At 45.2% G+C, this 14,963-nt stretch overlaps 1 protein-coding gene across 1 annotated transcript in view; it reads right to left on the bottom strand.

Annotated features, from left to right (window-relative positions):
* The window catches only part of LOC126199444 (semaphorin-2A-like), a 468,120-nt gene that overhangs the window by 231,475 nt on the left and 221,682 nt on the right, over positions 1 to 14,963 (bottom strand). Inside the window, exon 2 of the mRNA XM_049936362.1 lies at positions 9,624 to 9,711. Within this exon, the coding sequence (XP_049792319.1) occupies positions 9,624 to 9,706 (83 nt within the window). The 5' untranslated portion in view covers positions 9,707 to 9,711. The remainder of the gene's footprint in view (positions 1 to 9,623; positions 9,712 to 14,963) is intronic.

The raw sequence follows: 14,963 nt of genomic DNA on the forward strand, positions 1-14,963 counted from the left end.
TCAAGAAGGGAGCACAGCAGTCTGTCCGCGGCGAGCGTCTGAAGTGGTAAGATCTCCGGCTAAGCGCGTGACTGCTAAGTCCGTAGGACAATGGATTTCTTAAGTTCAGCCTAACTGAAAATTTAATCACCTTTATTTCAGGTTTAGCTCTAAAATATCTAATGTTATCTTAAATTGCAACGCAGTGTAATTCGAGTGTGAAGTTCAGAATATATTCCGGTAGTTGCTTTGTCACTACTTTGTGAGTAAAGTGGAACCACGTGTTGGTCAGTAACTCTAACTAGCATCATCAATCTTCAATGCGAATGTGCGTGAGATTATGACGTCTCGTCTTGACAATATTTTTCAATATAGCAACTTTTCTTTATGTTCAACCCACGTGGGGTGTACTTTGTGAGACCAGTACCACGTGCTTATACAATTGTTTGACCCATCAGGTTAATAGTAAGACATTAGTAACCAGTTCGAGGTTTTTCTTTTGCAAATTGCTTTTCGATCTAATTTATTTTAATTATCAAAATTATTGTGGAGTTGCACTCTTTGTGTAAACCAAGTTGACCACGTGAAGCATGTGGTGTAATCATCAAAGTAGCCCTCAGCTATTCTTTTCGGGAATATTTCACAGAGAGTTAGTATGAATTTAGTATACCAGTAATTACATGACGGACAGGATTGCGCTACGAACGTAACTTCTTTGGGTGAAAATTGAATAGGTTGGTTGTGGTTAATTTCCTCTTGCATATGTTTCAACGTTCTTCGTGTGTTATTTTACAAATGGAATGTTGTATGTAGTCTCTCAATCTTGGCTCCCTATTTGATGTGTTCCGTAAGATTACAAACTCACATTTACACAATCCTAAATAAGGCACCAGCTTAGTTATGACTGAAGTTTAATATGCTGAAATTTCAATGATCAATGTTAAAATAAATTTCCAAATATAAACTGATTTATTTCTTTTTATTTAAATTCTCTTTAATATATATATATATATATATATATATATATATATATATATATATATATATATATATATATATATATCACCGGTTGTCGTATGACAATTAAAAGATTATAATTAATATTAGTGTGGTTGGGAATTTGGTAAGCTAGACTGGATATCTGGTGAAACAGTTGCGCAGTAATGCAAGGTTAACTTCCCCAGACAGCTCACAGCTTTTAACCCGCTTTTATTGTCTATCAGCACCGCTTTCATAGTAAATTAAAGCAACAACGTTACACAAGTAACATACTGAGTTTTGTGGTGTATTGTTTTGGTATGAGTTAACGGGACTGGATTATACGCAACATCTCTGGATTTGTCGAAGAAAACATTATTGTCACTGGATCGGCATGGTATAATCAGGATGCAAGAACTGCGAGGACAACATCGATTCGAAGGTATCAGTTAATATTATAATAATATCGGTTAGCATTTTTAGGTGGATAGCACCCTGTCATACACGTAATTCGTCTAGAAGGCTAACTTTTCTTAAAGGATCTACTGCGGCTAATTAAATTTTCCACATACTGTAATGCCAAAGTAAACGGTAGCTTCTATAAGACAAGATCGAGATTGAATTACATGTAACAGCAACATGTCATCATCTTTTGCCGTAGTGCGAAGATACAATCAAGTGGTCCCTCAATAGAACGAAAAACCAGTCCAAGTTGAAAATTTTTGCTTTTTATCCATTCGATGACTAGATTCTGGCCGAGACCCATTTTCAAATCATCATAACAAAGCCGTAAATGGCACTTTCTAAAATGAAAGAATTTTTGGAGTGAATATTTACGGTTCATACAGCTATCTGTATGCACTGTAAATGTTCACTGCACATTGACTTTGTTATGATGATCTGAAAATGGGTATCGGACCGAATCTGGTCATCGAATGAATGAAAAGCAAAAATTTGCAACTTGGACTGGTTTTTCGTTCTACTGATTAAGAGAAGTTGCTGACTCAAGCTACTCCAGCATGCGGAAGTTCGCAAGTCGTCCCTGTTAGCTGATCCTCCAAGTATCTTTGGAAGTCCTCCTTAGCGATAAACCAGATCACCCCTGCGTTTGTATGCGTATGAAAAGTAAATATCCGGATTCAGTTCTAAACGCAACACATAGTTCTAATTTGTCTCAAACAACGATGTCCTAAACTACTTTTGTAAGCAGCGCACATGCAATGGGTTAGAGTTCTAGGAAGTAGTTAATCTGTAGAGATAAATATTTAAGGAAATAGCGGTTATACAATGGCGGCTTATAGACAGGATGCCCAAAATATACTGAAGGGAACATGCAGTGTATGGTGTATGTAGAATGCAGCCAAATTACTTAACCCTGGATGTGTATGCACATTCATGAGCAAAGGAATATTTCATAACAACCTGTCTGTGTAGTACCATGTATCGACAGTTCTCCATGGGTGTTGCAGTTGGTAATGGAATTGCAAGTATACATCAGACGCCAATAGCAGTCGCACAGGATCAGGCAGACCCAGTTGTGCATTCCTGTTGTGCCACACAACCAGTGGCTCTGTACCAAGAGGGCCTTCTGCCACCGTGATATAGGCCAGACGGGGGCAGCCACTCAGCCCACGCGTACTTGGAACCTCCTCATTGGGTGGCTGTATGCTGACGCCACCTAGTTCCGGCTCTGACACCATCGTTTGTGATTTAGTTTGCAGAGGTTCATTCTTGTTAACATTGAGAGCTGGACACAATTTCTTGCTGCATTATTTGTAATAAGTCTTCGTATACTTGGAGAAGTATAAGTTAAGTAATTCTTCTGTTTACTGCGATAACTTGTTCGCTAATGATATCTGCTTTCCAACGACTACATAGATGACGCAGCACCCGGTAGCCTCCCCTCTCCTTACCGCTGTGCATGTAGTCGTACACAACAGGCTGGAATCGAATTTGCGTTCTTTCCGCTGGTACCGACCAATAAATGAAGTTCCTTGCTTAACCTCACTCCTGGAAATGGACCCACCATACTTGCTCCGGACACTGCGAGAGGGCTGTACAAGCAATGATCACACGCGCGGCACAGCGGACACACCAGGAACCGCGGTGTTGGCCGTCGAATGGCGCTAGCTGCGCAGCATTTGTGCACCGCCGCCGTCAGTGTCAGCCAGTTTGCCTTGGCATACGGAGCTCCATCGCAGTCTTTAACACTGGTAGCATGCCGCGACAGCGTGGACGTGAACCGTATGTGCAGTTGACGGACTTTGAGCGAGGGCGTATAGTGGGCATGCGGGAGGCCGGGTGGACGTACCGCCGAATTGCTCAACACGTGGGGCGTGAGGTCTCCACAGTACATCGATGTTGTCGCCAGTGGTCGGCGGAAGGTGCACGTGCCCGTCGACCTGGGACCGGACCGCAGCGACGCACGGATGCACGCCAAGACCGTAGGATCCTACGCAGTGCCGTAGGGGACCGCACCGCCACTTCCCAGCAAATTAGGGACACTGTTGCTCCTGGGGTATCGGCGAGGACCATTCGCAACCGTCTCCATGAAGCTGGGCTACGGTCCCGCACACCGTTAGGCCGTCTTCCGCTCACGCCCCAACATCGTGCAGCCCGCCTCCAGTGGTGTCGCGACAGGCGTGAATGGAGGGACGAATGGAGACGTGTCGTCTTCAGCGATGAGAGTCGCTTCTGCCTTGGTGCCAATGATGGTCGTATGCGTGTTTGGCGCCGTGCAGGTGAGCGCCACAATCAGGACTGCATACGACCGAGGCACACAGGGCCAACACCCGGCATCATGGTGTGGGGAGCGATCTCCTACACTGGCCGTACACCACTGGTGATCGTCGAGGGGACACTGAATAGTGCACGGTACATCCAAACCGTCATCGAACCCATCGTTCTACCATTCCTAGACCGGCAAGGGAACTTGCTGTTCCAACAGGACAATGCACGTCCGCATGTATCCCGTGCCACCCAACGTGCTCTAGAAGGTGTAAGTCAACTACCCTGGCCAGCAAGATCTCCGGATCTGTCCCCCATTGAGCATGTTTGGGACTGGATGAAGCGTCGTCTCACGCGGTCTGCACGTCCAGCACGAACGCTGGTCCAACTGAGGCGCCAGGTGGAAATGGCATGGCAAGCCGTTCCACAGGACTACATCCAGCATCTCTACGATCGTCTCCATGGGAGAATAGCAGCCTGCATTGCTGCGAAAGGTGGATATACACTGTACTAGTGCCGACATTGTGCATGCTCTGTTGCCTGTGTCTATGTGCCTGTGGATCTGTCAGTGTGATCATGTGATGTATCTGACCCCAGGAATGTGTCAACAAAGTTTCCCCTTCCTGGGACAATGAATTCACGGTGTTGTTATTTCAATTTCCAGGAGTGTATTATAGCACTGTAGCGGCAGTTTTCCTCAACTACACTGTTGCCCATTAAAACTGCATCATGAGGAAACAGGCAAGTAACGATCTAATACTTACTGTGCACTGACAGTGTATTAGGATGAGTACATAATTAAATGTGTGGGTGGTTGTGATTACGTAGGGTTTCCCAGCGTAATAAGTCTTGAAAGTATCTTCGGGTTTGCTGCCGGATCATAAAATCAACTTGACTCGATATTTCGGCGATCCAACTGGTCGCAATCTTCAGGAGAATGCTGCTTCTGCTGATGAGTCCCGCTGAGAACTGACGCCAGGTTGCAAATCGACGTCCTATATAGGTCACCGTTCAGTACACGGCGCATGCGCCGCCCATCACGGTTGCTGCCCTCCAAGACAGGGAGGTGGCGCCGCCCTTAGTGGAACACTGCTGGCAACGATATATCGCACTCAGGGCCGCACCGAGGAACGTTCAATTTTGATGAGAGACAATACAGGATTCCAAGTCTTGCTAAGAGGAAACCCATTGTCTCTGTTGATTAAATTATCCTCCAACCTAATTTCAATCGCCTCTTTATAGACAGTGTTCCAAAAACCGGAAATGTTGGCAACTACCACAGTTTCATCAAATTTCATACTGTGTCCCTCATTTAAGCAGTGTTCTGCTACTACCGATTTCTCCGGCTGTTGCAGCCTCGCATGACGGCAACTAACGTACTTCTTGAGATATGTGGATGATACCTTTTTCGTCTGGCTCCATGGACGTGATGCTCTTAATAGATCCTTGGATCACCTCAACTGTCTTGATCCCCGCATCAAATTTACTATGAAGATTCAAAGTGAAGGGATGCTTCCATTTTTAGACGTTATGGTTTATAAAATAACAGATGGTAATTTGGGACACAGTGTTCACCGAAAGCCGACGCAGACAGATTGGTATCTGCATCCTAAGAGCTGTCATCCACCACACCAACGCAGTGGCGTCCTTATGCCATTTCCGAAGCGGACAGCTTAACCCAAGGACTTTCGCATTTGATGGCTGTTTTTAAGGAAAATGGATACTCCGAAAAGCAGATTCTTCGGGCTATGAAGAAGAACATAGATCGGTGGCCTTTATTCCTTATGCTGGAGGCATATCGTTTACGTTTAAGATTAGGCGAATTTGATGGAATTTTAACATTAGGAGTGTGTTCCGTCCACCTTCTAAGATTAGGGCACTACTCGGCTCTGTGAAAGGTGATTTGGGGCTTAGGAAACCCGGTGTGTACAAAATTCCGTGTCAGTGTGGAAAGACTTACATTGGCCGTTCGATTCGCACAGTGAATGACAGGTGTGTGGAACATCGCCTTCAAACTAGGCTACAACAGTCGGAAAAATCAGCAGTAGTAGAACACTGCTTAAATGAGGGACACAGTATGAAATTTGATGAAACTGTGGTAGTTGCCAACATTGCTCTGGCCACAGTGAAATTTACTGTGAATCGACGTTCGGTAGGACAGCACAGGCAAAATATGGCCTTGCTGAAAGCCAAAGTCATCGAAATTTTAAAGGGTGCAATCACGGGCCTTAACAGTCAGACATGTAACGACTGTTGTCCAGATCACAGGCTATGAGAACCAGAGATGGACGTGTAACGTATCCACTGGCACTCCAAACCATCAGATGCTGGGCATGTAAGACGATGACGAATGATTTTTGGAAATGTTCGATTTCCTTGGAGCCTCCGCACGCCGGTGCGAGTGTTATGATGCTGTACGCAGAATAAGACTACGTTTGAAAAGACGACGTGGTACAACTTCCGTGTTCACTGTTATCGTTCGGTGCACTTGAGTAGACGTACGTACACTACTGGCCATTAAACTTGCTACACCAAGAAGAAATGCAGATGATATACGGGTGTTCATTAGTCAAATATATTATACTAGAACTAAGATGTGATTACATGTGATTCACGCAATTTGGGTGCATAGATCCTGAGAAGTCAGTACCCAGAACAACCACCTCTCGCCATAATAACGGCCTTGATACGTCTGGGCATTGAGTCAAACTTGGATGGCCTGCCCATGCAGCTTCAAGATGATACCACAGTTCATCAACAGTAGTGACTGGCGTATTGTGACGAGCCAGTTGCTCAGCCATCATTGACCAGCCGTTTTCAGTTAGTGAGAGATCTGGAGAATGTGCTGACCAGGGCAGCAGTCGAACATTTTCTGTGTCCAGAAAGGCCCGTACAGGACCTGCAACATGCGGTCGTGCATTATCCTGCTGAAATGTAGGGCTTAGCAGGGATCGAATAATGATTAGAGCCACGGGTCGTAACACATCTGAAATGTAACGTCCACTATTCAAACTGCCGTCATTTCGAACAAGAGGTGATCGAGACGTGTAACCAATGGCACCCCATACCATGACGCCGGGTGATACGCCAGTATGGCGATGACGAATACACGCTTCCAATGTGCGTTCACCGCGATGTCGCCAAACACGGATGCGACCATCATGATGCTGGAAACAGAACCTGGATTCATCGGAAAAAATGACGTTCTGCCATGCGTGCACCCAGGTTCGTCGTTGAGTACACAGTCGCAGGCGCTCCTGTCTGTGGTGCAGCGTCAAGAGTAACCACAGCCATGGTCTCCGAGCTCATAGTCCACGCTGCTGCAAACGTCGTCGAACTGTTCATGCAGATGGTTGTTGTCTTGCAAACGTCGCCATGTGTTGACTCAGGGATCGAGACGTGGCTGCACGATCCGTTACAGCCATGTGGATAAGATGCTTGTCATCTCGACTGCTAGTGATACGAGGCCGTTGGGATCCAGCACGGCGTTCCGTATTACCTTCCTGAACCCACAGATTCCATATTCTGCTAACAGTCATTGGATCTCGACCAACGCGAGCAGCAATGTCGCGATACGATAAACCGCAATCGCAATAGGTTACAACCCGACCTTTATCTAATTCGGAAACGTGATGGCACCCATTTCTCCTCCTTACACGAGGCATCACAACAACGTTTCACCAGGCGACGCCGGTCAACTGCTGTTAGTGTATGAGAAATCGGTTGTAAACTTTCCTCATGTCTGCACGTTGTAGGTGTCGCCACCGGCGCCAACGTTGTGTTAGTGCTCTGAAAAGCTAATCATTTGCATATCACAGCATCTTCTTCTGTCGGTTAAATTTCGCGTCTGTAGCACGTCATCTTCGTGGTGTAGCAATTTTAATGGACAGCAGTGTACTTTCTCCGGAGCTAAAATGAATTACATTCTGGTGTGACTTCACATTTAATCGTCGTCTGGATGTACTTTCTCTGAAGCTAAAATGAATGGTACCAGTTTTTGTGCGTATTCTTTCTTTCGTATTGTAACAAAATGTGTTAGCGTCGATTTTGCTTCATATATCAGAGGGAGGAAACTAAATTATCTTCGTCGCAATTAGAGGGTCATACTAACTTTGAGGCTGTCTCGTAATTGCAATGGTAATATCTCTGTCTAAAATGTTTATGCCACTTTATCTTACCTTCATATTACATCATTTCCCAATATAGACAGTGCCGCTGTGTTTCGTTCAGTTCCATATGTATTCCTCCATTTTAAAACTTTTAAAACATTTTTCTCTTTCTCTGTTGTCTTCTTTCTGTACTTGGCAATATTTCTATCAATGTTTCTGATGACAAGACCTTCACCTCTCATGTTATCGAAACAGTGTATAATCCCGCTGTGCACTGATCCATCATTCATCTCAACGCTAAGTGTTTGTTAAATTTCTTCATTGCAGTGTCAAATTATCATTATAAGTGTCCAAGATCATTATGAGGAGTCAATATAATGCCAGACTTTGTCACTACCAATACGTTGTTTTTTAGAAAAATATGCCTTAAAGTGTTTCGGCCACAGCCATCATCAGAATCACATTTAAAAACTCGAGTTACTGTATCTCGCTAATTCACCTCCACAATTATATGCGTTCATTACCTTCAACTCACTTCTTTTCCCAATATAATTCCCCTCTCTCTCTGTTGTCATTCTGTTAAATATTTCTTCCTTTTTTTTAGCTTTAAAAATTTGTTCTCCTCAATTCCTTGCTTTTTTTCTGTACCTGACAACGTTTACATCAGTGCGTTTGATTAAAAGACTTTCTCCTCTCATTTCCCGAAGTATTAATCGTTGCGTTGTGCACTGCATCCACCATTCACCTGAACACTAATTATTTGTTTTATTTCTTCAAAACGTTGTCCAATAACGGAATAGAAAATAGGGTTCAGCGGATTGTCGATCTTTAAAATCACGTTACCTGTAGAGTAGTGTAACATAATATTAAAACCACCACTGCAGAGGTCCAGAATTTGAAATATGATGCTACCAAGCGATCTTACAAATGACGTCGTCTGATAGTGGAGACAATGGAGTGCTGTTAGTCACTACAAATTTGAAGATTGAAAAAAAAATTATCTGTCAGACAAACAGGGACTTATACACGCACTACAGGATGCTTAATTTGTGGCGTTACAACGATTAGAAATTGGAATGAGTATATGTTAAGCGTATAGTACTTGACACAAATTATTGAAGACGTACAATAAGGTAATTGAATATTGAGGGAGTATTTATTAAAATAAATGACTCGACGCCGTGCCGGCCCGATTGGTCGAGCGGTTCTAGGCGCTACAGTCTGGAACCGCGCTGCCGCTACGGTCGCAGGTTCGAATCCTGCCTCGGGCATGGATATGTGTGATGTCCTTAGGTTAGTTATGTTTAAGTAGTTCTAAGTTATAGGGGACTGATGACCTCAGCAGTTAAGTCCCATAGTGCTCAGAGCCATTTGAATCATTTTTGAACTCGACGCCGTTAAATCAGGCAAACGATTAGGATTAATCAAAATGCAGTCATCGAGACGAATGACCAAATTTAATGCGAACATTTGACTTTGAGGTGGAAAATAGGAAGTACCTTCTACATTAACTCATTTCTAACACTTGTCTATCTTGTTGGATATTATAGCATTTTAAGGCGCAGATATTGTTTACTGCATCGTTTCACTGTGCGCATAGATGTATTTTCTGAAACTGCTTTAGCCTGAATGGGGACAATCGGCTAGAGTGGCTCTGAAGGTACCGCATTACCTTCACTCGTAAAATACACTTGCACTGTAGACAGGATATTTAAATTGAGCGTAAGGTGTAGCTGTCATCATAAAACGGGATACATCCTTAACCGCTGTTACTTATATTATTCTGTGTGTTAACTTAGCTGTTAAAAGTGAATGAGCATGTGTACTTACATAGCTCCAACAAAAAGCGAATGTCTCTTCTCATCAAGGTAGAATGTCCTGTAGTAAAGGTGGCCACAAGAGAACTGCCTCATGTGATCTGAAAAGTCACAAACATAAACTTTGAGTAAGTTGTTGTTTCAAAATTGGCAATGCGCAACTAACAAAAAATGGTTCAAATGGCTCTGAGCACTATGGGACTTGACATCTATAGTCAGCAGTCCCTAAGAACTTAGAACGACTTAAACCTAACTAACCTAAGGACATCACACAACACCCAGTCATCACGAGGCAGAGAAAATCCCTGACCCCGCCGGGAATCGAACCCGGGAACCCGGGCGTGGGAAGCGAGATGCGCAACTAACAGTTACTGTTAATAATATACTAGAGATAAATGCATTTCAATTTTATCAACACGTAACCACATTAGTTACAGTTAGCTTTTCATAACTTATAGACCAAAGGAAAGAAAGGAATGACACACACATGACTGACATTATAAGTAAGGTTTCAAAGCAAAATGAATATCGTTAAACAGGAACTGACAAGAGGAGAGAATGTTAAACATTGGGTCTTACATAATCTACAGACTGGGAACGGAGGCCGGTACGATCTGGAAGAGGGAGGTCTGTAGCATGCCCACATACATACGCCGATGAATCAATCATTTTAAAAATAAATGTCGCCACTGTGCAGACTTCACATTATTAGGAGTATGTGGCGTACAACGGCACACCAGTATTGGACCTTTAGTGTGCGTTCAACGGTCTGGATGGGCAGGGGTGTTGGGTACAGTGGCTGTGGCTGCACATTTTACGCATTCCTCACACCATTTGTGAACACGTATCAAGGAAGGGCATAGTGAACGCACATGGATGACACCGTCTTCTACCAGGTTCTTGGTGGGTTGGAGACAAGCTACAGTCAGAGGGAGATTGGCCACGAGTAGAACCTGTAATGTATCGTGATTTCGAGTCTGTAGAGTAGTTTATAGGGGATGGAAAACATTCAACGGTACTGCAAAAAACTTCAGCCATGCACTACAACTCTGCGTGAAGGACATTATTTGCTCTTTCGCAACTGAACAGTACTCGCCTTGACCAGAAATTTGTAGCACCCAGTCGGTCACTCAGCTTATGCCAAATAGCATATTATTCGTTTCGAAAAGTTGCTCTATGCGCTAACCTTCCCTACACATAGAAGAACAGTGTCCAGGGATGAACCGCTATTTAGCTTCGAGAATTGTTCTCGTCGTCCGTTCATCCGGCGCACTTTTGGTACCATCTAACAAGGGAGGATTTAACGCCCTGTCGACAAAGAGGTCATTACGGGTGGAGCACAAAAACGGATGGCGGATATACAGCACAAGGGAAAGGAAAATCGAGAATCTGTTACATAGAGTTTTTTGGCATTAGGACAGATTTAGGCGGCGGAGAGGCAGTTCAAACTTGCTTTTGATAATGGATGCAAAACTTAAGGAAACTCAAGACACCTCCATAGAATTTGTGTTTCCAGTGGTATGTTGTGTTCGAAATTCGCAGAAAAAAAGGTGTAGGCCTTAGGAACGGGCGTGTAGCATGCGATGTGAATAAGAATTGAAGATCAAGACAGAAGCGCTCTGATTAGGAAGGGTGTAAGGTATGGTTCTTCAACATGTACATCGAAGAAACAGCGACAGAAGTAAAACTAAGCTTTAGAATTTGGATTAAATGTCAGGTTGAGAAGATATTAAGATCTGTTCATGACATACTGATTGTCAGTGAAAGTGAGTGAGAATTACAGGACATCTTTGAACAGAATGATCAGTTTGAGAGGAACAGAACACTGAGTGAGAGGGAAAGGAAAGAAGGCGAAGCTAATTAGAGGCACGTTCAAATGGCTGTGAGCACTATGGGACTTAACATCTGAGGTCATCAGTCCCCTAGAACTTAGAACTACATAAACCTAACTAACCTAAGGACATCACACACATCCATGCCCGAGGCAGGATTCGAACCTGCGACCTTAGCGATCGCGCGGTTCCAGACTGCAGCGTTAGAGGCAGGAAACATGTAGTGTACGAAGTGAATTACTTCCGCTGCCTTCGAAGCAAAATAGTTCTTTACAGGCGAGGAAAGGAGAGTGTAAGATGTAGACTACATTCCTCATTGAAAGAAATGTGCTAGCATCAAACACGAAACTTAATTCTAGGAGGAAGCTTCTGAAGATGTGCGCTTGTAGCACAGTATTGTATGGAAGTGAGACACAGACTTTGGGAAATCCGACAGGAAGGGAATTGGAGCGTATTGATGTGGCGTTACAGGTGGATGTCGAATGGATGTCGAACTGACAGGGTAAGATATGGGGAGGTTTCTCCCAGAATCAGTGCAGAAAATATCACTGCCTAGAAGGGACAGTATGATAGAGCACGTGTTAGGAGCTCAGGGAAAATTTTCCGCTGTGCTAGAGGGAGCCATAGCGGGCCAAATCCGAAGAGGGAGAGATAGATTGGAATTCATACAACAGATAGTCGAGGACGCTAGGAGCAATTTCAGCTCTGGGATAAAGAGGTTGACACATCAGAGAAACATGTGGCAGGGAGCATGAAACCAGCCAGAAGGCTGTAGCAGTAGTAGTAAGTAGTATTAGTAGTAGCACAATAGTAATAGTAGGATGGCGTGGACTCCTAAAGGTATTTAAATAAACTTTATTAACATTCGACGGCTTTACTCTTCATGTGATGCATACTTGAAGAGCCACAGAAACTGGTACATCTGTCTAATATCGTGTAGAGCCTCCGAGAGCACGCAGAAGTGCGGCAACACGAAGTGACATGGACTCGACTAATGTCTGAAGTGGTGCTCGAAGGAACTGACACCATGAATGTTGCAGGGCTGCCCATAAAGCAGTAAGAGTTCGAGGGGTGGAGATCTCTTGTAACCTGTCACAGTAGTATCTAGACGTATCACTCCAACTGCACCCGTCCCACACCATTACAGAGTCCTCACCAACTTGAACAGTCCTCTGCTGACCTGCGGGGTCCATGGATTCATGACGTTGTCTCCATACCTGTACACGCCCATCCGCTCGATATAATTTGAGACGAGACTCGTCCGACCAGGCAACATGTTTCCAGTCATCAACAGTCCTGTATCGGTGTTGACGAGCCTAGGCAAGGCGTAAGGTTTTGCGTCGTGTAGTCATCAGGAGTATACGAGTGGACCTTCAGCTCTGAAAGTCCATATCGATGATGTTTCGTTGAACGGTTGGGCACGCTGACAATTGTTGATGGCCCAGTATTGAAATCTGCAGCAATTTGCGGAAAGGTTGTACTTCTATTACGCTGAACAATTTTCTTCAGTCGACGTTGGTCTCGTTGTTGCAGAAACTTTTCCCGGCCGCAGCGATGTAAGAGAAAATGGAAATTAGCGTTTGGCGTCATTGGCCGAGAGGCCTCTTACGGGGCAGGTCCGGCTGCCTTGGTGCAGGTCTTACTACATTCGACGCCAAGTAGGGCGACCTGCGCGCCGGATGTGGATGAAATGATGATGAAGACGACACAACACCCAGTCCCTGAGCGGAGAAAATCCCAGACCCAGCCGGGAATCGAACCCGGGCCTCTTAGGACGGCAGTCGGTCACGCTGACCAGTCAGCTATCGGGACGGACAGCGTTGTCGGAGGTCTAATGTTTTTTCGGTTTCCGGATATTTACCGTAAAGTCGTGAAATGGTCGTATAGGAAAAATCCCCACTTTTTGAGTGTAAAACACATGTGTGAGTGAAACAGAGTGCTGTAATCGAGTTTCAACTTCGAAGAGTTCTTCTACACGAGGAGTACCCTCTCTTTCTTCATGACACGGGCGGTGTGACTTTTACAACAATCCGACGTCTTGGGTTCACTGTCATCGATCATTCTCCACATCGTCCCGACTTTGCCCCATCTAATTTTTATCTGTTTCCAAAACTTAAGGAACACCTTCGAGGACTTCAGTTTCAGAGTGATGAAGCGGTGCAAGCAGAGGTGTGACTGTGGCTCCGTCAACAATGTCAAGCATTCTACGGTGACGGTGATGACAAACTGAATGCTCTCTTGGAGAAATGTGTTCGTCGCCAGAGTGACTACGTTAAGAAGTAAGGATGTAGACGTAAAGAAAAAACATGCACAACGTAAATAACGTTTATTTTATTGAAACAGCTTGAAGAGTTTTGACACAAAAAGTAGGAGTTAATACTTTTTAGCAAACTCTCGTAGTTTTATTCATCCCTATAATTCTTTTACATGCATATTAGACACGTTGTGGCATTATACACTCCTGCAAATTGAAATAAGAACACCGTGAATTCATTGTCCCAGGAAGGGGAAACTTTATTGACACATTCCTGGGGTCAGATACATCACATGATCACACTGACAGAACCACAGGCACATACACACAGGCAACACAGCATGCACAATGTCGGCACTAGTACAGTGTATATCCACCTTTCGCAGCAATGCAGGCTGCTATTCTCCCATGGAGACGATCGTAGAGATGCTGGATGTAGTCCTGTGGAACGGCTTGCCATGCCATTTCCACCTGGCGCCTCAGTTGGACCAGCGTTCGTGCTGGACGTGCAGACCGCGTGAGACGACGCTTCATCCAGTCCCAAACATGCTCAATGGGGGACAGATCCGGAGATCTTGCTGGCCAGGGTAGTTGACTTACACCTTCTAGAGCACGTTGGGTGGCACGGGATACATGCGGACGTGCATTGTCCTGTTGGAACAGCAAGTTCCCTTGCCGGTCTAGGAATGGTAGAAAGATGGGTTCGATGACGGTTTGGATGTACCGTGCACTGTTCAGTGTCCCCTCGACGATCACCAGTGGTGTACGGCCAGTGTAGGAGATCGCTCCCCACACCATGATGCCGGGTGTTGGCCCTGTGTGCCTCGGTCGTATGCAGTCCTGATTGTGGCGCTCACCTGCACGGCGCCAAACACGCATACGACCATCAGAGGCACCAAGGCAGAAGCGACTCTCATCGCTGAAGACGACACGTCTCCATTCGTCCCTCCATTCACGCCTGTCGCGACACCACTGGAGGCGGGCTGCACGATGTTGGGGCGTGAGCGGAAGACGGCCTAACGGTGTGCGGGACCGTAGCCCAGCTTCATGGAGACGGTTGCGAATGGTCCTCGCCGATACCCCAGGAGCAACAGTGTCCCTAATTTGCTGGGAAGTGGCGGTGCGGTCCCCTACGGCACTGCGTAGGATCCTACGGTCTTGGCGTGCATCCGTGCGTCGCTGAGGTCCGGTCCGAGGTCGACGGGCACGTGCACCTTCCGCCGACCACTGGCGACAACATCGATGTACTGTGGAGACCTCACGCCCC

The sequence above is a fragment of the Schistocerca nitens genome, chromosome 8, assembly GCF_023898315.1.
Source record: "Schistocerca nitens isolate TAMUIC-IGC-003100 chromosome 8, iqSchNite1.1, whole genome shotgun sequence".
In the NCBI taxonomy this organism is placed as follows: Eukaryota; Metazoa; Arthropoda; class Insecta; order Orthoptera; family Acrididae; genus Schistocerca; species Schistocerca nitens.